Source organism: Rhipicephalus sanguineus, chromosome 9, assembly GCF_013339695.2.
Source record: "Rhipicephalus sanguineus isolate Rsan-2018 chromosome 9, BIME_Rsan_1.4, whole genome shotgun sequence".
Lineage (NCBI taxonomy): Eukaryota > Metazoa > Arthropoda > Arachnida > Ixodida > Ixodidae > Rhipicephalus > Rhipicephalus sanguineus.
This window is the reverse complement of record NC_051184.2, coordinates 89,694,907-89,721,311: the sequence shown is the minus strand read 5'-3', so window position 1 is coordinate 89,721,311 and position 26,405 is coordinate 89,694,907. Positions and strand designations below refer to the sequence as shown.

Below are 26,405 nucleotides of genomic sequence, written 5' to 3'. Positions count from 1 at the left end.
GAATTGTGGGTTAATTAGCCAAAGCTAATAGTGAAGCTTAATTAGTATCGCTAATTATGATGCTAATAAAAACAAGTTATTTTATACGGAGTTAATTAATGGAAGTTTCAGTGGTGACAGTTAGTGTGAGTTAGTGAACGTTGGATATCAATGTAAAGTTCACGGTAAAATAGCCACAACGTATGGCTCTTGCCTTCGAGTCGTCTTAATAATAATAATTGTTGGGGTTTTACGTCCCAAAACCACGATATGATTATGAGGGACGCCGCAGTGGAGGACTCCAGAAATTTCGACCACCTAACGTTTTTTTTTTACGTGCACCTAAATCTAAGTACACGGGCCTCAAGCATTTCGCCTCCACCGAAATGCGGCCGCCGCGGCCGGGATTCGATCCCGCGACTTCGGGTTAGCAGTCGAGCACTATAACCATTAGACCACCGTGTCGCGGTTCGAGTTGTCTAGAGGCCCGTTCACACCTGCGACTAGCAACGTTCGCGCGACTAAGTTAGTTGCAAAGCGACTGGTCGCAGATGGCCGTTTTGGTCACAAAGCGACTGCAGTCGCAAAGCTCTCAACCTATCACGTGCGCAGGAACAAGACGTCAGATTATTTTACGGGGCAATGGCAATGCGAGCTATATACGAGCACGCAGGTGTGAACATGGGTCGCTTCGAGTCGCTTTTTGATCGCCAGTCGCAACCGGTCGCGCGACCGGCGCTAGTCGAAGGTGTAGATGAGTGTTTAGGCGAATGCATAAGGAACTCTGTAAGTTTCCTTTTCTTTTGTTTTGGACATTCGGGCGAGACAGTTATTAGGCATTCCGTGACCTTACCCTTCAATCTTCTGTGCCCTCTATTTCCATCTGTACCCTATATATGACGCCTGGCGTGGCCGAGAGATCATTCAGTGACTGCGACCGGCGCGCGCACGCACGCCATGCGTCGTGAGCGTCGTGACGCTTGTTCAAGTTGTGCGAGACGCGCGTGTCGGTGGCCGGCGGCGGCCCGCGCAGCAGCTGCTTCGGCAAGGCGTCTACCCCTGCAGTCGCGTTGCGTAATACCCCCTCCCCCTCCCCTGCCCTCCCACCTCGCGTGCTTGTTTTGTGTCTGGCTCGCAATGAGCGTGGCGCACGCGAGCGACACGCTCTTTCTAAGCCTCGCTGTCTCACTTATCCCGGATCCCCGAGTCGTCATCGTCTCGTTGATTCTCGTTCAAGCCGCATGGCGGCGCTCGTGCAGTACAGGTTATAATGCGAGGGTTATGAAGCAGTTATCAAACGAGATTTAGGAAAGAAAAATGTACATGTCAGGAAGCTAAGGAAACGACGGAGAATGTCCTAATGTTGCGATATCCACACATGCATAGGCGTGCGCATGGGGTTCCCCTTTAGGGGGGCGGGTGGAGCGAAGGCTCGTCGCGGCGCCCCCCCCCCTATTAAGTCAATGTATGGGGCAGACTTTGCGCCCCCCTCTTCTAAGGTGACTAGTGGGGGGACGGACGGCCGCCCCCCCCCCATGCGCACGCCTATGTCCACCCGGATGAATGTTTGTGCACTAGCCTACACAAGCCTTGGGTTTTAGGGACAACAACGGAAATGTAAACAGGTCCACGAATCAAACAAGTAATAGATGGTTAGAGGATTGGCGGTGAGAAAGTAGGGATAAAGGGCAAAAACATCTCCCGCTAAAGGGGACCATGAGGCGATGCGAAGCCGGAGCACTTGCACGATCGCGTTCCGTTGGCGTTCGTTGGGCATGCTACCGACCTCGCGTCGTGGAACGCGAAGAGGGACGCTACGCGCATCGTATCTTCCATCTAGCCTGGCCGTTAATTCTCACAGGGCGAGCGGGGAACGCGGTCGACAGGCGGGCGAGAGGGGGGCAGCGTAGGAGAGGAGGGAGAAGGGGAGGGGACGCGCATGCGCTCGAGCTCATCGCGGCGTTGCGCAGGAGAGAATTTCGGCATGTCTAGCCCGCGTTTCAGAGGAAGAGTGGAAAGAGGGAGGGGAGAGGGGAAGGGGAGAGGGTGACTGGAGAGGTGTGTGGAGAGGGTATGCGCATGCGCAGTAAGGGTGGTCACGCCGCACACCACCACCACCACCACCACTGGATTGAGCTCCGCCTTAAGATACTTCGCATCTAATAACTAGAGGGAGAAATAAGGTCACTCTGCCGTAAGGGGCAGATAGCTGGGATCTGAAATTGTGATTTATTTTTTTCTAAGTAAGTTCGATTTAATTGAAGTAGACAAGGCATTAGGCCTACTTAAAAGAATGCGGGAAGCTTGCACTAAGTTGCGCAAAGCTTGGCATAGCGATCCAAGCTGTTTGATCCTCAGCTCGTCGTTCTGCAGCACAGGAATCACAACGCCGGCGGCGATTGGATCTAGCGTACTTGGGCCGAAGAAGCGGCAGCCAAGAGGCGGCGACCGGGGAATCCGGAATACGCGCAAAGCTTGCCTCTGAATGTGTTGAAATCGTTGTCCCTGAGCCACGGTGCAAGAAACTGTGGAGGTTGCTATGGCGACGGCTCGGCGGCGGCTGCTCCTCGGCGCGGCGGCGGCTTGGCTATTTTTAGCAACGGCGCAGCAGGGTTGTTTTGTTAACGGACGTCTTACGGCCAGCTTGAACAGCTTCGCTCTTAAAAACTTTTCTTTTTTGCCGAGCTTGGTGGCGCTCAGGTCACCGCCCCGTTACGAAGGGAGCGCTCCTAGCATTCATCCATCCATCCATCCTAGGCGACTGGATTTGGGTTTGGCTTATCCACGTGCGGTGTCGCGCTGTTAAGCTCGAGGGCGTGTTCGATTCCCGACCACAGCGGCCGCATTTCGATGGGAGCGAAAGGGGAAGAGCTCCCGCCTGCTTAGATCTTTAGGTGCACATTAAAGAACCCCAGCGGTCCAGAATTAATCCGCGGAGTCCACCACTACGGCGTGCCTGATTATCACAGTGTAATGATTAACTCAATTCAACGCATAATCATGTCGTGGTTTTGGCCTTATATACCGTGGCGTTGACCTCGGATATTGCTTATGTAAAACACTGGTCTCACGGACCCTCCTCGATATGAGATTGCGCGTTAAGATGAGCGCCTTTGTTAAAGGCCCTTTTGTTAGTTAGCCACTTTGAGTCACAAATTTGTTAAAGGGTAGGGAACTTTTAACAAATTTGTTGGGTCCCAGATGTGTGTTCTGTTTTTCGAATCCTACGCGCGTCTTGTGTTACTATAAACTTTCGAACTTGAGACATACGTGATTTTGCTGTAACCACGCAAAACAGCTTCTAAACACTGATGCCCTCTAAGAAAACGCCATAACGGCTCGGTTACGTAGTGGGAACCTTGAAAAGGCAACATAAACACATTGTAATTTCTATAAGAGTTCTACAGGCTCGGACCTCTCATCCGGACATTCACCCGGCACTTGCACTGCTGAATTAGTCGGTGTCTAGCTGCGAAAAACGAGAAAACGACATACACACGCGTCACTCGCAACGACCCCTGACGAAATAAAACAAAAACATCAATAACAATAAGCTAACGTTCGTTGCAGTTGGATCATTACATTGAATCCACGAGGAAAGCTCTCGTGCGACCCCTCGCGGGCGGCCTTGCGAATCGTGAAAAAGCTATCTTTGCTTTAACCGTTTTCACAGCTCGAGTTTCTGCTGCTCGTTTTCTTTGCAGTTTTCTCGTATTTGTGCCTATAGCATTTTTTTTTAACGATGCATCGGCGCAGCTTCTCAGACTGCGCTTCGTGAAGTGGCACCGAGGACTCGTCTGCAAGGAAACGCCGTGATGAACTCTTTTGAGCCGAGAAGCTCGTGCCTTATTGTACGGGGCATGCCTCTGCAGACTGAACGACTGCGGTTCGTAGGAGGAGGAGGAGGGCAGTTCGCGTGTGTACCGCACACTAGCGCGTATAAGACGCTTTCATTGAGCCAACAAACACACACGCACGTCCTCCGCGGTGGTGCAGTGGATACGGTGCTCAGCTGCTGTCCCGAAGGCCGTGGGTTCGATCCCGGCCGCGGCGGTCGCATTTCGATGGATGCGAAATGCTAGAGGCCCGTGCACTGTGCGATGTCAGTTCACGTTAAAGAACGCCAGATGGTCGAAATTTCAGAAGAACTCCAGTACGAAGTGCCTCGTAATCATATCGGGGTTCGGGCACGTAAAACACCACAAATTATCACACAAACACGCACACACACAGAAAGACACACAAGCGCACGTACACACACACACACACACACACACGCACGCACGCACGCACGCACACACACACACACACACACACACACACACACACACACACACACACACACACACACACACACACACCATCGGTGTTCCTTTAATAGGACTTAAGGGTTGGGGCCCCCAAGCGTCAAGACTGCCAAGCTGCTTGCGTTCTTTTGTTGGTTGGTTGGCCTAACTTTATTAAACTGTCCTGAGTGACGCGACTTGCGCGCAGTGGGCTCCTCCCACGTTGGGACTGGCAGGCTAAGCCTGACCGCCGCATCGTGGGCTCTCTGGACGGCCCATGCCTGTTCCCCGTTGCTGGGGCTTCTGATGGCGGAGAGCCACTTGGCTTGGTTGGCTTGATTGCTGCCCAGTAACGAGGGGCATCCCCAGATCACGTGCTCTAAATTAGCTACCTCCCGGCAACGGGGGGCTGCTATAGTGTAAGTATCCGGATAAATTTTGTGAAACAAAGCCAAATTTGGGTACGAACCTGTTTGTAAGAGTGTAATACATGCAGCCTGTGGCTCGGGGTGGCCTTCATGAATGCTTATCGTTTCAAATCGGAATGGCCAGCAGCCCGACATGCGATAACTGCAGCTGCGATGAGACAATCGCCCATCTTCTCTGTGAGTGTCCTCGCTTCAGTGCACCAAGAAAAGAACTGGCAAAAATGTTAGCTAGACTTGACAATTGCCCATTGTCGGAGGAAAAGGTCTTAGGACACTGGGCGAAACCGTCCTCAGCACGGAAAGCTTTGAGAGCGTTGTTGCGCTTCTTGCAGACAACTAGTCTCAGAGACAGACTTCAAGTAGTACCGTTTATCGCATTACTGTCCTTTTTTTTCTCTCTCTCTCTCTTCTTTCTTTTAACATCTCTTCTCTATCATCTTTTATTCCCCTTACCCCTTTCCCCAGCACAGGGTAGCCAGCCGGTCTGAGAACTGGCTAACCTCCCTGTCCTTCCGTTTTTCTTTTCCTCCTCCTCCTAATACATGCGTTCTTTTGTGCTGTCCCTGCTGTCTCCTGTTCACCAGCCGCCCGCAAGGAAAATACAAAATAACGTATAAGAGCTTTGGTACGCAAGCCGCTTGGGCAGCCGGCACTTACAACTCCGTTAAGAAGACTACGTCAGGCTGGCTACTGCGGTTGAGTGCGATGGAATGCGATGACGAATAAAATCACGATATTACCTAATGAAACAGACAGACACGAAGTTAAGGTGGTAGGCCACTCAAAAAAAAATTTTTTTTAGGAGCAGCCAGCGTTGAAATAACTTTTTCTTCAAAACAAGCATGTCTTATATAACTTACCCAGCCATTTATAATGCAAAATATTGATTATTTATTTTTTGGGAGGTGATCTTTGTCAAAAATTGCCTTAAAAGTGGTAGTCACGCCAGCAGTGATAAGTTACTAATGGATGGCTTAATTCAGTAAAGCTTTGGTATTTGTGTAACCAAAGGTTGGAGCTATGGAATGAACTAGGATAAATGTTATGCATCAAATATCAAGGAAGTAATGTTTTAAAAACCAAAAAGATGGGGAAATAGAGCCAGTTTAGACAGAACCTTTTTGCAAAATTGGCTGTGAATTTAAAAATATAACATCAATTTCTTTTATTCCAGTTCATTGCACAGATATATACGTTGTAAACTGTTATACAATATTTCAGTTCGAAGTACACACTGAGAAAAAAGTTATGAATGTTGGCGTCACTTGACTTGGAGCAAATTCTTATTTTGAGAAAAACGCAAAGAAATATTTCATAGCTTGCAAGAGGTGTGCGTCCCCCTGTGGCCGTTTTTAGAGATTTAAAAACAATTAGAAACACAAAAGTTATATTTAATGACACCTTTTTATGTAACAGTCACAATAAAAATTTATAAAGTATTTTGAATATCATTAATATAGATGAAACAACACTTACTTTCGAAAAAAACACAATGTGATTTCGGTTTCATTATACAAGCATGGGGTATGTAAAACTTGGTGTAACTTGCAAACTAATGATGATAGAAGGATAATTTTTGTGGCAAACAATTTTTGAATGTTTCGGCGTTCACAAAAAGCAAAAACTAAAAATCGACCTCGTGAAAAAAATTCGACTTTTCAAGGTGGCCTACCACCTTAAGGAAGGTATTGGGAACGTTGCCTGTATGTTTTAACTGTAGTGTACTAATTATGACATAAATGGAAAGGACTCAAAGTGGGTGAAAAATAAACTTTCCGCACGTAGCTGCTAGTTGATCCTATACCTGCGGAAAGTTGATTGGTGTAACCTTAAGGGACAACAAGAGAGCACAATGGGTCAGGGAACAAACAGTTGTTAAGGACAGCTTAGTTGAAATCATGAAGAAGAAAAGGGCATGGGCATGGCATTTGGCGCGTAGTCAATAAAACCAGCCCCCCCCCCCCCCCCCCCCTAAATTTTAGGGAACATGCGCGCTCGTAGCGGTTGCCGGGCATCCTAAGATCTGCTTGGACGAAGTGAGGTTGATGTGGATGTTCGCATTTACTTTCTTTCACGCGTTTTTACAAATAAAGAAATTTTATTTAACTATAAAGAACTATTCTTTTGCTTATTTGTCCTTTTTATTTCTTATTTTGTGAACTTTTGTCAACCTCCGCTCACCCTTGCCACTCGTTCAGCGATATCACAAGTTGAATCGCGCTCGGTTATCTCGCTGCGGTGAGACTTCGCCCACCCTAATGGGGATATGGTTTAGGAGAACTTTTTGTTGGGCAACTTGGTGAACGTTCATAATTGATTTTAAGGCGCAAAGGAGGACATACACAAGATAGGACACGGGACGGAGCGCCCGCGTGGGGAATCCTGCGCACGCCTATCGTCCCGGATTTTTCAGGATTTAATAGACAATTTGTTAGGGCTGGTTGCTAATGATCTATCACTACAACAAGGTAGCGCTTGTGGCTTGTCCCCTTTCTGTCTGTCCTCGGTAAGGTTTCGCGCTGCCTGTAACGATGTCCAGGACCGCCCGAGACACTGGATGCGCAACGCTGATTGGCAGAAGGCGCCGCTTTGAGCGGTCCTGGACTGTCGCGGATGAATTTTCGAATAGGGCTGCAGGCAGCAAAAGAGCTGTCGCCACTATACGCTCAAGCTATTCGATAACGCAGCCGCATATAGCTGCGTGTGCCAGGACCATCATATTTCCCGTTCATGACTCGTTACGAAACGAGACTGCAGTGTCGATAGCCTTTCTGGCCGCGCTTCGCGTATATACGCGAGACCCATTATAGTTCATTGAGTCCTCTCTGTCGCGACTCCGTCAGGAATAGTGCAGTCTAGTGCTTGGTGTGCGTAGATGGTACCATGTAACAAAGCAAAGCAAGAGAGCCGAGCGACTCTCCGAAGCGTCAGTGCACGCGTCGTTCCGACCGCACGACTTGCCAACTTGCAACCGCTATTATAGATGCTTCCGCGAGGTCTATTCTTCCCTCTTTCTTTGTTTTGTTTGTCATTCCTCGCGAAGTCGTTTCAACCCCCCCCTCTCCATTTTCTCCGTGCCGGCCATTATCACCGTTGCGCAGTTTCTGCCGAGAGTTGAGCAGCAAGAGCCTATATAAGCTGGCGCTGGAATTGCGTGAAAGGTTGCCCGCATTGAAGGAAGCCTGAGCGCCTTATAGCGGCGGGGTTGGAAGGAGGAAGGGACGTTATATCATTTCAAGCGCAACTGCGTCGACCTATACTACGGGGGCCATCGCCGTGGCGCTGCTAGCTTTGTCGGCGCGCCACGGTCGGCGAACCTTCGCGAAATGAATTTCCGCACTCGGCAGCGTCCTTGCGCGTGTCTACGTCCGCGGGATGTGCGCTTAGGCTCCACGCGTTGAGTTCTCGTTGACGTTCCTGCAACGAGCGTTGGCACCCCCTTCCCCTCTTTTTTTTTTGTATATCCCTGCTGCAAAACCTCTTTCCTTCACGCCTGTTTCACGTCTACCTCGAGATATTTCCGTGAAGACGATCACCCCTTCTTATGCAATACCCCGGCGCCTCGTCTTAGACGAGTGTTGTAAGGTTAGTCTGGGTTACGGCTGTTTCGCATCGCCCGAGATGGCTGAGCGGTAATGGCGCTCTATATAACTTAGCGCAAGGTCACTGGTTCAATTCCTAGCGTCGGCGGGCCGCAAATTCCGGGGGCAGCGGTATATCAATACCTCTGATGTGTAGGTCATGTTTATGTCTACCGGGATGGTCGAAAATGACTGAGTGCTGAAAGCAACTCCTTGTGCTTTTGCGATTGTTATGCACTGTTTATTTACTGTCAGTGACAATCGGAAACGGTGCGCCGTGTGTCTTGCGGTATCCGTGATCGCGTGTGCTCTCGAAATCAGTATCCATTGCTACCTTATTTATGAAGGGACACAGAACCAAATATTAAGGCTCACCTTGTATCTTACACGTCCGTCGGCTATGTCAGGTGTTTCCGACATAGTTTCTTACAATTTTTTTTTTTCGTCACTGGTAAGATCGAACTCGACACTCGGGTGGTTTGTTGTTTTCTCTCCGAATGAACTGCAGCAGTGTGCTTGACTGGGCTGGTTGGTGCATTATGAAAGGGAACAAAACAGCGCGTTAGACAGGACGAAGTGAAGACGACAGACACGGCGCCGACCAACAACCAAAGCTTATTGCTAAACAACTGCAGTATATAGGAGGCAGGAGGCAGGAATGCGCAGATTGCTGCTTCCTACAGGAAGCATCTGTATTGCACTAAGTTTTGATTGTTAGTCAGCGCCTTGTCTGTCGCCTTGACTTCGCCCTGTCCAAAGCGCTGTTTTGTTCCTTTTCTCTCCGATGTCAGCCATTGGGTGCATTGGCCCTACAACTAAGGGGCAACGTCAGAAAGTGTTTGGTCGATCGATAATTTGGTTACGCGGTTCAGGACAGAGAACACCATGTGTACCCTTCCGTTTGCATACACGCTTGACGCTTTATCGTATTGGGCGTAATACTCAAGCTGTTCTATCACCGTCTTTTTGCGCAGCATCAGGATGACCTGTCCAAGAGCTCGACCCCTCTGCTGACGCCCAGCCCCCAGTCCACTCCCCCGCAGGCTCCCGAGAGGGCTTCTTCGCACGTGACCCACAGTCGCGAAGAAGACGACACGTCGTCCGTCGAGGTGATTGCCGCCTCACCGACGCCCACGAGCGAGGAAGAAGGGGACGACCGCTCGACGCCTCGTCTCGAGACCCCGGTCTCGGACAAGGGCTCCTCGGCCGTCAACGGCGGCGGCGGAGGCTCCCGTAGCTCGGAACTGCGATCCTCCACGTCTTCGAGTCCTCGGGACTCTCCAGTCTTCGGTCGCGACCAGAAGAGCTCCGTGGTGGAGTCTACGACGACGACCACCGTGATCAAGACCTCGACCATCACGACCGGCGCTGACAGGACCGACGGCTCGGGCTCGTACGACGTCCAGAAGGCGTACGACGTGCAGATCAACAACTCCGAGGTGCGCAGGATCTCGGACCTGCAGCAGCGGGGCGGGGCCGTGCTTGGACCTCCTCCTCCTCAGCCGGCCGCCAGGCAGGCCGCGCCGGTGCACGTCGAGAACAGCAACGGCACGAGCCAGAACGGTGCCGCGGCAACTTTCAGGAACGGCGGGTCGCTGCCACCTCCCGGACCCGACGGCCTGAACCTGACCATGAAGGCTTCCGAGCTGCGAGAACTTCTGAGGTCTCGGAAGAAGAAGGACCCGAGGGAGACGCAGATGGACCTACGCCAGAAGTACAAGATCATCGAGCAGATGTAGAGAGAGGCGCGCATGCGCCGTGGGCAGGTTGGGGGACTGGACACTGTGCCCGTGCTCGCTGTCTGTCGCGTGGTGTCAGGGGGTTCTCGGGTTTGTTTTTTCTTTTTTTTTTTTTGCTTGATGGTGTCGTAAGTGGCAGCCATGTTGTTGGCGAGTTCGCGGTGAGCAGCTTCTTTTTGGTTTCGTCTTGTCTGTGCCCACAGCCCTTCAACCCCGACACTTTTCGTGACAGCTTGTGAAAAAAATAAGGACCGATCGGTGTGTGGACACTCGCGCCGTGCGCCGGTGGTCTTACGCAAGGGCACGAGTAAGTGTTTTTTTTTTTTTCGGTGCTTATTGTGTGACTCCTGTGCCCGTTGTACGATTGTTCTTCTCGAGCTGGTATTTCTTGTCGTCTTACGAGATGGGTGATGTGGCCCAAAGTTAGATATCGTGTGTGTACACTTTAACAGTGCCTACCACCCGCTGTACAAACTGGTCACGCGTCACACTTGCGGAAACGGCTTGCGCCACCGTGATCTTGTATCTGTATCTTTTGTGTAACTGTAACACGAGAGGTTGAAAACATTTGTTCTCCGCAGGTCTGCAGCATAAATTTTCCTCTCCGACCAAGTAAGCTTGAGTTGATCAACCGGCAGCTGTCCAAGATGACGTATGACTGGCGTGCCCTTCTTGGCAGCGCTTTCAATCAGACTAAGAAGGAAGTCTCTGAGCAGCTTTGTCGTTACACGTAAATGGACCAGCTTTGTTGTTTGTGATGGGTCACCAAACATAACAACGCTTACATTCATGTACCAGTCGCCAATTATTAGGGCGGTCTGGCGACGTCACCGCAGCGAACCTCGCATTGTGCTATTTGTGCCGTTGTAGTTAACCGGATTTATTATTAGTTTTTTTAATGAACATAATATACCTTAGTCTACCTTATGTCATCGTTACAATTTTCTAACGAAGGGTTCCCGATAATCATTCCTGCGTGTGAGCGTTGCCTTTTGCGGGGTCCGCGGGCGCCGCGTTTTGTTGCGCTCTTCTTGTGGCCAGTTGGCGTTTTCTTGAAAGTTGACGTGTTTCCGCGATGTCCCTTGCAAATGTCTCGTCGTTTCTCGTTTTACGTTTCTTTTCTTCTTCGAGAGTGCCTTGTACACTAATCGGTAGTTCCCTTTACATTATATATGTACTATATTTTTTTTTGTGTCAGCCTGTCGTAACCTGTGCGCAGAAAGTGAAGCAGCATATCGCACGCTCGTTTTGCAGGTTTCTTCACTCTTAGCGTACTAGCCAGAAACGAATAACAAAAACGGTCGCTATCCTCGCTCGAATGGTTCTCCAGCCCCAACTGTTTGCATACATATTATGAGTATTTCCACAGTCAGAAAAGCTACAAATACGCGTCAGTACCAGTGGGTATACTTATTTGAAACTCACAGTCGTTAGAGGCACAGTTACGTGTTAAAGAGAGAGAGTTTAGTCAAACACTCTGGAATCGGGAGAAACTGCATACAAGCGCGGACATCATTAATAAGAAGTCGGAACGGTGCTATTACGATGTCTCTATATCTTGATGCGGCAGCATGGAGGTATGCCTCTGCTGTCATAGGAAGCGGTGGTGAGAAGAGACGAGCGGGTATTCGTTAGAAAAAACCGCGCGTGACGTGCACGCTTTGCTTCCGACGTTAGCCGCTTAACGTTAGTTAACCTTCTTTTTTTTCGTTTTTTTTTTACCAACTTCCGCACGCGTCAGCTCGACTCTGCGACCCAAGGGCGCACCGTCGCTTAAACCGCTGGCGTCACTGCTGACCAAGCAGCGCACGCACTTTGCGCACGCACTTTGAAAGAACGAAGCTGTAAATTGTCACAGTGTTAGCTAGACGCATGCGTCATTAGCTGACAGCTACGAACGCTGTTCCTTCACTCAGCACCTTTCTCAGTCTTTTTTTTTTAATTTAATTTTGTTGTTGCAAAAGTTGGCGTAGTGATTCGCTTCCCTGAGCAAGGCGAAGGAAGCTAGTTTTAAACTGTCGCTTGAGCCTCTTCGGTAAGATGTATCGACTGCGAGCCTTTGAGGGCTACTAGCTTGCCGGTGAACTATTCCACGATCTTAAATGCATTTACACCCTCACGGGTGTCTTGTGTGTCTCGACGGTTACACCCTTAATTTTACGGCTATAAAAATTTTGTTACACGTAAACAACGAACTCTAGCTACATGTGCGATGAGAAAGGGCGTTAAACACTCAGTAATCATTCTGTAATCATTCTGACCACCTTGTATGCGCAGGAATGTCCGACGAATAAATCTGGCAGCGATAGCCGCTAAGAATTTCGTTGAACTGATTCTGTCGTAGTCGGCTATTTCAGCTGTCTCAGCTTTCTCGATGCATTAACTTAGTCCACTGCAGCTATCATCATTTCACGTGCGCCGAAAAATCGAAAAATAAGAAAATCGCGTTTGTTCCCACCAGCGACTTGATCTTGCCTCCTAACTGAACGCGAGGGTGTTAACGACGGGACAACCAATCACCATTCGCACACCCATGGAAGTGCTAAACGGCTTTGTGCGAGGCTCGTTCCAAGTGTTCATTGCTAACCTAACGCTTACCCTGCAAAGCGTAAGATGTATGTTTATACAGAGTCGACTCGGCTGTGCCGCTAAGCGTTAGATTTAAGAGTGACGCACCTAAGTTGGAAGTTGTGGCTTCCCAGTCTTTTGTTTTTGTTCTTCTTTCTGTGGATGCCTTCCGTCGCACCAGAGTTAAACGTGACTACGATGCAGACCACGGATGCTGTTTCGGTGTTCCTCTACTTTCCTCGTGGGTTTTCTATTTAAGTTTCCTTTCTATTCGTTATTGGTTCTGGAGCTTCGAAAAACGTGCGCCCTATAGCGTGCTTCCCACTGCGAGCCGTGGTATGTAGCAACTTTTTTTTTTTTATCCGTCGATCTGAGTCTGCTAACAAGAGAAGCGAAGAGCTTCTATAACCAGGTCTCTCCGGTGTGATCAGATGATCTTCGTGGCCTACTAAGCGTTTCCCTTTTTTTTTTTTCTTTTTAGTCTTTTCGAGCCCTTTTGGTAACCGTACATACGGGAGGCCGGTGATAGAAATTCTACGCGCTCCGGTTTCGCTGCACCCCGGCTCTTTGTGAACGGATGCGACCCGCATTGGCTTTCTATACACTCGATAAGCTCGAAAGAAAAGAACAGGAAAAAAATCGAAGATTCCACGGCTTGTTAGTACACCGAAAAAGGCATCGGAAAGTTGGGTTCGTGCGCTACATGTATCCCCGTTCACTCGCAGGGCGCGACTCTCGCGTGCATTTTTCCTTCTCGATGTGGGCTTTACGGCGCGCGTACACACCACATTTTCCCCCCTCCACGCATTGGTAGTTTGAAATGTAAAGGCGGGTGCTTACGATCGAGTGTTCGCGGTAGCTTGCTGCAAGATATGACAAAATTAATTCGGTAAAGTAATTACTTTGCATTAATAATTACATTTCTAGAATTTTTACAAATGTAATTAAATGTAATTGCAAATTACAGCTGGCTGAAAGAAACGCCATTAAATTACAATTACTTTTGAAATGTAATCAAGTTACACTGAAAGTCAACAAAAAAGGTGAACCATTTATGCACTAAATCGTGTGCAGTGTCCTTACAGCACGTACACACTGAAATCTCCAATGTCTTCGTACAACTTCCCACTATTGAGGTTTGGCACTCAGAGTATCTTGCCTTTGTTCTTTTTCTTTCGTTGTTTGTTCCAATTTCTGATGCTATGTGGGAAACGGACTTGCTGCACTTCAGTCAAAAGCAGTTGGGACGCTAATCAGTATACTCGCTTCTCGGCGCTTCTGCAGTTCACTACATTGCTCATTACGGCAAAAAAGTCATTCAATTGGGGCAATTCCATTTCCGTAATTTCATTACTGACAAGTCAGCGTTCTGCTCTCTTCTCGGTCGCGCGCTAAAGATGTATACACGAGAACACGGTTTTCTTTTTCTTCCTTTTTTTTCTTTTTAAAACATCGTTTAGTGCCTAGAGTCTGTTGCTGGGTTTTTACCAGAGCCGAGTTTTCGTGTTTTGACGCAAATTATGCACGCTTGTTCTGAAACGATCGCGCATAACAAACGTTAGTTGCGTAGCTTAGCATCATGACCTTGTTTCTTTTTCCGGTTTCATGTACTTAGAGCGCCCTGTTCCAATGTTTGCATCGAGTAACGTGTTCCGCAGGGTGTGGCTCTTGCAACTTTACGAGTGGCATGCAAAAAAAAAAAAAAGACTCGGAATCAAAACCAAGTTCATATCAAACAGAGCCTAAGTTCGTCGTGTCAGATGTGTAATATGCATGATGTCAAGATCTCCTTCCGGCCTTTCGTTGTATTTAGCGATGTGACGTATATACGTCTTGCATTTCACCGACTGCGAAAGGGTCTAACTATCGTGAAGTGAAAAGTCAGCGCGTACGATACGGACAGTGCACAGATGCCGCACTGTAACTGAAACCGCCATATTGGAGTACCAAAAACATGGTGGGGCGTGAAGCTTGTGACGTCACGTTGATGTTACCTTGCATCGCATGCAGGTCATTTCGTTATGCATGCGCAGAGGCCGAAAACTTGTCAGCGGCGTCGTTATAGACAGTGAAACAGGCCAACTGCCACGTGATTACGCTGACAACGTCATCAAAGCCGCCATGTTGGGGCACCAGTACGTCGAGAATCTGTGCCCATGACGTCACGTGCAAGCCACCAATGAGAACACTAACTTGTATAACGTTGCTCCCTTTTGCCGTCTAGCTATCGTCTCTAGCATCACATCTCGTCCTTTCTAAATCAGTGCCTTCACGCGTGGCGGTACGCTGTTAACAACGGATACCATTGGTCAATTAGGAATCAGATTAGACCCAGATGCCTGTCTCGAAGGGGGCTTACACCAAGGGCTTAACCAAACAGCGCCGGTAATGCAGTCTTGATCCCTGCCTTTTAGCGCGCGACGCGATTGCTGAGCTCAGTGCTTTTTCTGATCTCCTAATATTATTAATCTTGCGCCGAGATCTTGTCAGTCGGGTACTTTTATAAAACCACCGCGCCAAGCGATAGTCGTGTCGCGATAACTCCTTTCCTGAAATGGATTAAGTGCCTTAATAATCGCGTTTCCGTAGGTGCGTCATCTCGGCTGCTATTGGCCAACTTATGATTTCAAAACACGGTTGTGACGACTCCCATTGGACTTAAGACTGTGACGTAATTTGTGCCTTGTAAGGGAAGCGGGACAATGTTTTTTTTTTCCCTATCTACGTATGCTTTGTGAGACCTCGTGTTACGTGCAGCCATGTTTAGTTTCCAAATGAAATTCGGGACCTACGTATTTGTTGGGCGTTGACTGTGGTGCACGCTGTTCGCGTATTTCTTTTTAAATTGATTTTACAATGATAAATGTTGCTTCTTTATTCAATGTATTTACACGGAAGTTTGCCATTTGATGCAATGGTTGTATGTAATGCGCCGGACATGCTGCATTAAGTATATCGGTTGTGTGCAATGTGATGCCTTCCAAGCCACGTCTTCTACGGCTTGATACTGTTGTGGACGCATGGAGGCGTATAATATATATATATATATATATATATATATATATATATATATATATATATATATATATATATATATATATATATATATATATACACGCAGGCCCCCGACCGACAAGTGTTTCTTAAATGCCCGCGTCACCTTATTCGTACTGTATTTACACTTCCTTTTTGGTCCTTTTTCGCATTGTCTAACTTTTTCTAACTTCATGTCGTGTTCTTTGAGAGTGCTCCTTGTATCTTTTCAAAATTACTGTATGCTTCCAAATGAAACAGAAGTGTTTTGGCAGCTGTGACGGATTCGTTCAAAGGTAAGGCGGGAGCAGACGTTTCGACCATGGTTGCCTCACTGTAACGACGTTTTTTATGTTGCTTGTGATGCAGTTGCTGTGTGTGTGAGAGATTCAGGTGGAGATGCGCGGAAGACTGCGGCCGTCTTTCCTAGGTCTTAGGTTCGAATCGTTGTCGACACTATTGCGAGGTACAGTTCAATGTTCTCGTGGTGGTAACATCGCTCCGTGATTATCTGAGTGCCTTCGTCGAGTTTGTCAGTGTATTCGCGGACGTGTATTGTCTTTCCCAGCCGTTCGGTGCGTTTCGAACGTAGCAGACAACGGACAACAATCAGCGGCTGACTGACAGGCGAAATCTTATCGCAGCCTCCTGATTGGTGGCTGACGTCATCGCTTTAGGTCGAACGAATCAGTCTGCTTTTTCGATAAGACTTGTCCCCCGTACTTCGTCGAAGTGTTACGTCATTGAAACGGGAGGCACAACCTGGTCCATCAGTAAACAGTACAGTTCTTGGCTCCTGTGGGCGAGTCATTTCATGTAGACAAAGTGGCATTTCGTGTTCCCTTGTTTCGTACTCTTTCTTTTTTTGTTAGAGTACTATCGGTCTCTGTCCTTGCGCGTGTTCGTGTCACGTGTGCCTCGAAAGAAAAAAAAAAAAAACAAGCTTCACTGGCTGCCTTATCAAAAAAAAAAAAAAACTGCGCGTTGTTATCTGAGATATGTTAGCGACAAGTCGATTTTTACAGAGACGTGTCGATAATCAGTGCCGGGAATCCGTGTGCCTTTTTCGTCTATTGCTCAACGGGAGTGCCTTCGACAACATTCGTATATATGCATGTATACTACACACGTAGCGGAATCGTCCTCTTTATATATGAAGCGATACGCATAACACGCGCCTATATCTCGAATACTGATCTTTTTGTCTGAAAAAAAAAAATTGTTCTTTACAAAATCTCCTTGTTGTACGTTTCCGCGGGCACGATTGTAAGAGGTTGTTCTCTTTCCCTCTCTCTCTCTTTTTCTTGTGGACCATGCCTATTACTGTTCGCGCTTTTCTTAAGTGTGTTGCTTAAGGAGTGATTTTTTTTTTACATTTTTCGATGTCGTTTTGCTGTTTTGGAAACCTTGTTGTTGATGTGTTCCCTGGTTAAGGGGAAGGCAACTTGAATGAAATCAAATAAACGTCTATTTCGAAGTACCCAACTGCGTTTTCTCTGCGCGCGCGCGCGCGCGCGTGCGTGTGTGTGTGTGTGTGTGTGTGTGTGTGTGTGTGTGTGTGTGTGTGTGTGTGTGTGTGTGTGTGTGTGTGTGTGTGTGTGTGTGTGTTTCTCGGAGCTGGCGAAGGGGGTTCAACTATTTCTGTGCATTAGTGGATGTGTTTGCATGTGCACGTGTATGTATACACATGTAAAATTGAATTTAAGAAGGGTGGGGTTGGGTGAAACCCCATAACCTCCCTAACCCCTTTCCACACACACACCTGGCTACGCCAGTGCCGTAGGGGCCTTTTCATTGCAACTCCTTCTAAAGGTGAAAATTGCTGTCGCCGTCCTTTTAGGAATTCTTTCTTGCAGGGCCGGCGACAGGAACTTCTTAGTGCGTAGCACTTCAGGGGCCCGACCTCATCCACTGTCTCGTGTCGCATGTTCACTCAGTGCTCAATACAGGCCCAAACAAGACTAACAATGCTCAAAATCAGTGCAATATAAACAAGGTCTAAATTAACATGAACTACAGAAAGAACCAAGGATTAATCGCAATAATTGACCCAAAATCGCGGAAAACGCTTCTGAAACATCTGGCTGATACCCGCGCCTCGCAAGAGAGGGCGCCACCGCCTCGGGCAGCGCCCGATTGCGAGGCGGTGGCAAGGGCACGATTTCCGAGGGAACATTTCCAAGGGAATCGCTGGGTTGCCCGTGTTACGCACTTCTTCACGTTTCATGGTGGTGGAGCTGCACTAAGCGCAGGATTTAGAACTATACCAAGACCTGCACAAGAAATGCATTAGTGCAGGATTTCTTTTTCTTTTTTTTTTTAAGGAGGGCGAGCACACACCCGACCTCCAGACCAATCCACGAACATTACCCGCCGCGGTAGCCTTGTCGTCATTGTGCTCGACTACTAACCCGAAGCTCACGGGATCAGGGGCGTAGCCAGGGGGGAGGGGGTGGGTTGGGGGGGTCTAACCCCCCCCCCCCGAAATTTTTCACTTTTGCTTGCGTATATATACATGCGCACATACAAACGCACGCACGAACATACATAAAGTATAATTGAACCCCCCCCCCCCCGAAAGAAACTTCTGGCTATGCCCCTGCACGGAATCGAATCCCGGCTGCATTTCGATGGAGGCGAAATGCTTGAGGCCCGTGCACTTAGCTTTAGGTGCACGTTAAAGAAATCCAGGCTAGCCACCCGATCCAGGCTGTCGAAATTTCCGCAGCCGTCCACCATAGCGTCCCTGACAATCACAATAATTATTGTTTGTGGCGTTTTTTTTTTAAAGAGCCAAATGCAGAAACCGAAACTGTCCCAAATTTCACGGGGGCGTAAAGCGTGCCTGAGTATATTTAACTTCTAAAACAGTTGGAATCAAAATGGGGCAATTCCTGATTGTAATGTGAACTCAAAAAGGCAGTTTCTAATCAAAAACGAGCGAAATGCTTCACCTGTTTCAATCAAACCACATTCATTAAACCAGCGCTGCGTCATCAATCGTGACCAAAACAACCAAGATTGTCTCATCTAATATCTTTCATTTGTGTCCTCGTTGCTTTCCTATCGTGTTTACGTTCCACAATTAGTTTTTCTAGGGCGATTTGGCACTTACTGATGTACATGATGTTATAGGGCAAAACTCGAATGTAAAGAGTAAGAGGCCGTCTTTCCTACTTCTTTTTGTCTCTTAGCGTTTCTTTTCGAGTTTAGCGCTACAGTACCATGTCCTTCTTTCGCTCCAACACGGTATGTTTGAAATAAAAGATATATGAAATGAAGATATTGGGCACCGATCTATTCCTTGAAGAACAAGTCATCCGAAACGGCTTGGCAAAAAAACGAGCTCAGAAGAAGAGCTGGAGCACTTTTCAAGGCCTCCTATAAATGCCAGGAACAAGAAAACGCTGCCGGCAGTCCAGAATAGCGCGCCTTTCGCCAGGAACGACCACTCGCTCTTCAAGTCTAGTCATCGCCATTACGCGCATGCGACGGAGGACGGCACCGACGGAAGCACAAGGATGATGTTAATTTTACCGCAAAATATTGCTATACCGTACATTCGAATCGCTTTAGACGTCTTTTACGCGCTAATTCAAGCCCAAATGAAATGTTCCAGTCTATAAGAGCCAAACACAAAGTTTACTCCTGAATACCGACGATAGTGGGCTATATAGATTTTAGCCGCAATATTGGTTTGAGGTATATAGGGGACAGGAACACACTGGCCAAAAATTGTTGGAGTAGGCCAGACCATATTGACAGTAGCAAAAAAGTGCGGTTTTCTCAGTTTCATTTAAAGTACTTTTGGCTTTTTTAGAAAAAAAAACGCCACATTTTACTGTGGCATTCTCGCTTTCGTATGTGCAGACGTGCATGCTCGCTTGGACGCCGCCATAGCTGGTACAAATGGCTTAGATAATGAACGGGTCCACTACGTGCCTTCCCTAGCTCAATGGGTAACGCACTCGGCTACTGAGCGAGTGGTTGACTAGTGGAAACTCAACGTTGCAACCGCCTTTTTAACGCGATAGCGTTAAAGAGCTCGTTTCTCAGAAATTCCTGTGTCAGGGTCGGCGGCGGTGTCATTGGTTGTGAACGAAAAATCACGCCATGTTCACGAAGTGAATGATGATTGAGGAGCTGGCTCGGAGATAATCGGGTAAACCGTGAATGCTCCGTACAATTCCTCTACTGTCATATAAAGACGTGACACGTTGTTATAGTAGCGATTGTGGTCCGGTGGTTGTCGAACCACAAGCTGTCGCAGACCTTGCAGCTGTGGCCGAACGTGTGGTCGAGGAAATCGCACTTGAAGTGCGCGTCGGCGCCACCAACTTCAGGTAGCGACCGCTTTCGGCGCTCGGCCGCTGCATCCCGCGCCCGTATCGTTTCGAGGTTCTCTTGCCGCCGCTTCCGCACTGCTTCGGCTTCGCGGGCTTGTATCTCGGGGTCCGCACGACGCTGACGTCTCTGGAGCCTCGCGAGCTCTCAACGCAGGGTCTTGACGGCGAGCCCGCATGCTGCTGCCTTGCGAGCCCTCCGCACCGCCGCCTTATCTTCTTCGTTCATGTTATTAGTATAATAATAATAATAATAATAATATCTGGGGCTTAACGTCCCAAAACCACGATATGATTATGAGAGACGCCGTAGTGGAGGGTTCCGAAAATTTCGACCACCTGGGGTTCTTTAACGTGCACCTAAACTAAGTACACGGGCCTCAAGCATTTTCGTCTCCATCGAAAACGGAGCCGCCGCGGCCGGGATTCGATCGCGCGACCTTCTGGTCAGCAGTCGAGCGCCATAACCACTATAGACCACCGGGGCCATGTTATGAGTATCGAGGCGTACTGCCGTAGTGGAGCGAGCGCCGCATGCTACAGTTGGCCATGCTATATGTGGTTTTGCCTGCGTTAATATCATCATCAAGGCGCCCCCCCCCCCCCCCCCCTCGATGAACAGAGGAAGAAGACTTCTCGTTCGCGCGAGCTGTGCCTGTAACGGTCGCCTCTGGAACTAAGGTTACGCTTACAGCGAGGGACATTGCCCCAGCTTAAGAACCTGGCGAGCCAGCTCCTAAAAATTGTAAATGCACATATGTACATGCACATATGCAGGACGTTCCAGTCAGAGCCGTTTTGATAGACCTATCGAACCCAGAAAGCGCAGTACCGTCTGGACAGCCTTCTGTGAATTTAAGTCCTGTCGATGGCGCAGGATTCTTTCTTCCGAAAGAGTTCGGTCGTCCAATTTATCGAGCGCGTTGCAAAGCGACTCCCTCTGCTAACAGTACTGTAGACAGTCGCACAGAATATGCTGAATCGTTGCATCACTTCCGCAGTGGTCACAAGCTTAAAAAAAATGCTCCCACCTCCCCGAAGGGAATCGTGAGGAAATGCGAATGCATTTCCTGCGCCGAGAGAGGGTACCGTTGCCGTCAGACATCCGCCTTCACCGACTTCTGTCATCGCCTTGAGAGGCGCCCAGCCAGCGAACGGTCGAGAGTGAGGCGCGAGCGGACGGGAGAGTGGGGCGCAGGGAGGAGAGAGAGCGAACGGCGAGAGAAGGAGCGGCGAACAACTGCACCTACCCTCTCCTACACTCTCTCGCACCACATGCTCCGGTTGCTAGGGGCGAGGATAAGCGCGCGCGCCCGCAGCTGTTGCTATGAGAGAGGGCGCCGCGGACAACGCCGGACGCCTGACATAGCCCGACTAAGAAATGCATTCGCATTTAAAAAAAACAGCTCGCTTTGCTCCAGCTATATGAGAAGTACCAAGGCTATGCTATATACACGTCCACACCGACGGCTCCGTTTTGCCGAACAGCTCAACTGTAGCTGTTGTGGTACCAATAAAAGCCACAACAATCAAATTCAAGACATCCCAGCTTTCGAAAAATACAAGATTTCTAAAGGCTATAGGCTCACCATATTGTTCGGAAATTCGATCAAACTGAATTTCTTCGAAATGCGACGAACCTTTGAAAAAGTCAAGATTTCCAAGGGCTACAAGCTTGCTATATTGGTCAGGAACTCGATCAAAATAAAATTATTCGAAATGCGACGAACCTTTGAAAAATATAAAAATACACGATTTTTAAAGGCTTACGATATTGGTCAGAAATTCGATCTAAATGAATTTCTTCGAAATGCGACGAACCTTTGAAAAAGACAAGGTTTTTCAAAGGCTTCCAAAGGCTTCGATCAAAATAAATTTCTTCAAAATGCGACGAACCATTCAAAAATCCAAAAATGCAAGATTTTCAAAGGCTACAGGCTTACCATATTGCTCAGGAATTCGATCAAAATGAATTTTTTTCGAAATGCCACGAACCTTTGAAAAATCGACAAATACAAGACTTCTAAAGGCTTACGATATTAGTCAGAAATTCAGTCTAAATGAATTTCTTCATATTGCGACGAACCTTTGAAAAATCTAAAAATACAAGATTTCTAAAGCCTTACGATATTGGTCAGAAATTCGACCAAAATGAATTTCTTCGAAATGTGAAGAACCTTTGAAAAATCGAAAAAAAAATCACAGCATATCCACGGAGTGAATGATGATGAGTGGGCGAAGCTGCGGAGGTTCATCGGTAAACCGTGAATCTTCCGTGAATTCTGCCCAGTACATCATCACCGACGTGAGATCAGGCGCGTTTATACTAAAGGTTCGATGAGTTATGACGACTTGCAGCTCACTTTAATTTTACATGTACGCTGTGAATTTTCATTGTTTAGAAAACCATTGCTTTAGAAAACATCTGGCGTCTTTCGTTAAGCAGCTGGCGTCTTTTCGTTTTGCTTTAGAAACATCTGGCGTTCTTTCGTTTTGCTTTTACGAAACATCTGGCGTCTTTCGTTGGTTTATTTCATCAGTCAACGGCGTTTTGAACAAAATTTTTATTGTTTAATCACGCACAGGAGAAATCTCACCAGGCACTACCTTGGAGGTAAACAATAGCTGCTAATGGGAATGAGAGACAGAAGAAGTCGGCTTTTAGCTAACACTTACACTTCTACTTCTACTAACGTTTCCTACTGGAACATGCCAATGGCTGCTAAGGGGGAAAGAGAGACAGAAGAATTCGGCTTTTAGTTAAATTTTTTATTGTTCAACAACGCACAGGAAAAATCTCCCACCGGCACCACCTTGGAGGTTGAGATCTGGTACTAGCGTTACGACTGGTTACGCACTACGACTACAACTACGAGGGACGAACGGGCGCCGCCTTAAGGAGCTTCGGCCCTAAAATACAAGATTTCCAAAGACGTCAGACAAAAGCTGGGCCTTATCGCGGGTGATAAGGACCTCAACCTCCTCGAATGCTTTTCGGGTTGTATTGGGGTCAAGCAAACGCATCAGGGAAAAATTCAGCTCAAGGGGAGGTTCCAATTTAAATGCATAAGAATGGATGAATCGTTGTTCGGCGACTACCGATCCCAATTTGTTGGGGTTTATTTCAATCAAAAGAAAAATGTTAAGGTGTAGCAATTGTATTCAGCGGGTTTCGATTTAGGTCGTCAGTTTTTTCGCAGAGGTTGCCTTCTAAACGTAGAACAACTTGTGTATGTTAATTTACAGGTATCGATCTGGCTCAACAAAAATTCATATCTGAGCTGTGTTAACTACAACCAATAATACATTTAAAGCGAACATGTACAGTTGTTCCTGAATTTAAGTAAGTAATTCCTGTAATGTAAGCAAATTTAATTCCTCAATGGAACAAATTTCGCAAACTCCAGTAGAAGTAGAAATAAAAGAAAAGGCGAGTGGTAACAGTAAATTTAAGACAATTCATTAGCTGCAGCTGACTAGAAGTGAAATTTTAATGCCTATTATGTCACACTGACTTTTAATATGCATTCTTGGTGGACTGACCAAGAAGATCTGTCAGTCGACGTGTAATGCGCATACAGATGCCCTCGATAAAAAGAAATATTGAACTAAAAGTCAAGAAGAAAGACGTTTACAGCGTCGAGTTTCGACCCGTGTACCACTCGCTCAGTAGCTGCAGTGCCTTAGCCATTGAGCTAACAAGCCATGCTAGTAGCTTTGCATTAACTAAGCTATTTGCACCGGACACGGCGGCGTCCATGCGAGCAGGCACGTCCGCGCATGCGGGGTTCTCGTTTGGTCGATTTGAAAACTAGTTAGAACTCAAGGTAATTAAATGCAGACAAGGCAGCACGCCTTTTAATTTTATGCCTAAGCCTGCTGCGAAACAGAACAGAAACGACCGTATTACGAGCAGAGTTTTTAAGGTGATAGAGATGCCTCATCGAACGCGAAAATCGACCGTCGCCGTCCCGCGGCGTCGGCGCCAACATGAGTGATGCAAAAAATCATCATAACGGGAAGACGTCACCATATGACATCCTCATGACGTCACAGATCACAAAAATTTACGCCACTATGACGTCACATAGCGTGACGGCACAGTCACATTATGATACATCACATGACATCGACGCTTGATCAAAGATGGGCCGATCACGGAGGCAGCGATCACGGAGCCAGGTGAGGTGCTGAAAGCTTGCATACCTCCGATCCTGGAGGCAGTGCAAAATCACGTTAGGTGCACAAAGCTTCCGGAAAGTGGCGAGGGAAGATCAATGCATCGACAGAGAAGAAAAAGAAGACGGCTTTTGCCGTCGAGTCGGCTTTTTTCGAGACGGCTTTTGCCGGCGACGCTCTTTGAGCTTCCTGTCGTTGCGACGAGACGCTACAGCACACTCTGTGCGACTGTCCGGGATATAATGTTTCGATACCGTCCCCCGTGGCGTCCGCTCTAGCGCACTTTGACAATAGACCAATGTATGTTGAAAGCATTTTTACATGTCGACAGAAGATATCGCAGCTGAAGGGTACCAAGGTATTACTTCGAATTTGAAAAGAAACGGACTTGGACAATCGCACGCACCACGCAAGAGTGACGGAGTGTGGCTGACCGCATAGGCGTGCGCAGGGTTCCCCTTCAGGGGGGGGGGGGCGAAGTTTCGTCGCAGCGCCCCCCACGTCCCTATTATGTCAATGTATGGCGCTGACATTGCGCCCCCCACGTCCCTATTATGTCAATGTATGGCGCTGACATTGCGCCCCCCACGTCCCTATTATGTCAATGTGTGGCGCTGACATTGCGCCCCCCACGTCCCTATTATGTCAATGTATGGCGCTGACATTGCGCCCCCACGTCCCTATTATGTCAATGTGTGGCGCTGACATTGCGCCCCCCACGTCCCTATTATGTCAATGTATGGCGCTGACATTGCGCCCCCCACGTCCCTATTATGTCAATGTGTGGCGCTGACATTGCGCCCCCCACGTCCCTATTATGTCAATGTATGGCGCTGACATTGCGCCCCCACGTCCCTATTATGTCAATGTATGGCGCTGACATTGCGCCCCCCACGTCCCGATTATGTCAATGTATGGCGCTGACATTGCGCCCCCCACGTCCCTATTATGTCAATGTATGGCGCTGACATTGCGCCCCCCACGTCCCTATTATGTCAATGTATGGCGCTGACATTGCGCCCCCCACGTCCCTATTATGTCAATGTATGGCGCTGACATTGCACCCCCCCACGTCCCTATTATGTCAATGTATGGCGCTGACATTGCGCCCCCCACGTCCCTATTATGTCAATGTATGGCGCTGACATTGCGCCCCCCCACGTCCCTATTATGTCAATGTCTGGCGCTGACATTGCGCCCCCCCCCGTCCCTATTATGTCAATGTGTGGGGCTGACTTTGCGACCCCCCTCTTCGGTGAATAGGGGGACGGCCGCCCCCCTGCCCCCTCCAGTGCGCACGCCTATGGCTGACCGTATGTACTGTGTTATGTGCAGTCTTCCTGCCGCTTTCCTATCCATCTTTCAATCTCCCCCACCCTGTTCCCATGTGTAGGGTAGCAAACCAGTTGTCCCAAACGGGTTAACCTCGCTGCATTTCCTTCTGTACTATTTTTTTCTTCGATCATGTTGCTTGGTCTTCATGTCAGAGGTTAGTAGCAAATAAATGCATAAATTATAAATTCAGTGTGTCTGCATATATTTTACGTAAAATGGACAGAGTTCTTGCCAAATGCCGAGTAATTTTGGAACATCCGGACAACAAGTCAGTAGGAACATTAAACGATAAAGCAGAGATATTTCCTTGAAGCTGCGGACCGAAATTGATTAGTCCGGCTTCAGAGAGTGAAATCTGGTTGAGGATTAATAGTGCAGCTTAATTTTGTTGTGATCTCTGTTTTTTTCAAGTTCACACGGGAACATGCGGCGCATCAACATTAGAAATATGCGCGTACATAGCCTCACCAGACGGTAGGCAGTGTGCTAGTCCCGTGTTAACCAACACACGTCTTGCAGGCACACCAGTTTCTCCAGCTACATCAGTTTTCTGCGCCTAGTAAGCAAAAGGGGCGTAGACTGAGGGGGGGGGGGGGGCAGTTCGATCACCCTTAAATTTAGGTATTTTCGCGCGTTTGTATGTGTGCGTATATATATGCGCATACAAAACGAAATACTTAATTACGCGGGTTTGAACCCTCCAAACTCATCATTGACTGCAGCTACCTGTATTTTCATATTGTGTTATTTGACGCGGAAGATATGAAAGGATTTGAGCAAGGCCTTACCTTTTAACCTCGTTATTATGGGGGGCCAATAGTTGGCATTAAGCTTACAAGGACTGACCCTAATTCAGCGATGATAAAAACAGAGGAGTGTCCGTTATTGTGAACATAATTAGTCATTATTTTTATTTATTTCTGAAGAGAAGCAC

The 26,405-nt window shown here is 47.9% G+C and overlaps 1 protein-coding gene across 3 annotated transcripts in view; it reads left to right on the top strand.

Moving 5' to 3' along the window:
- The window catches only part of LOC119405995 (Na(+)/H(+) exchange regulatory cofactor-like protein nrfl-1), a 144,098-nt gene extending 128,455 nt beyond the window's left edge, over window positions 1–15,643 (top strand). For 2 of the 3 annotated variants that reach the window (XM_037672819.2, XM_037672817.2), the window contains exon 6: window positions 9,249–15,643. In XM_037672819.2, the coding sequence (XP_037528747.1) occupies window positions 9,249–10,013 (765 nt within the window). In that variant the 3' untranslated portion in view covers window positions 10,014–15,643. The remainder of the gene's footprint in view (window positions 1–9,248) is intronic. The other variant, XM_049419280.1, reaches the window with a different exon arrangement.
- Window positions 15,644–26,405: the final 10,762 nt, after the last annotated feature.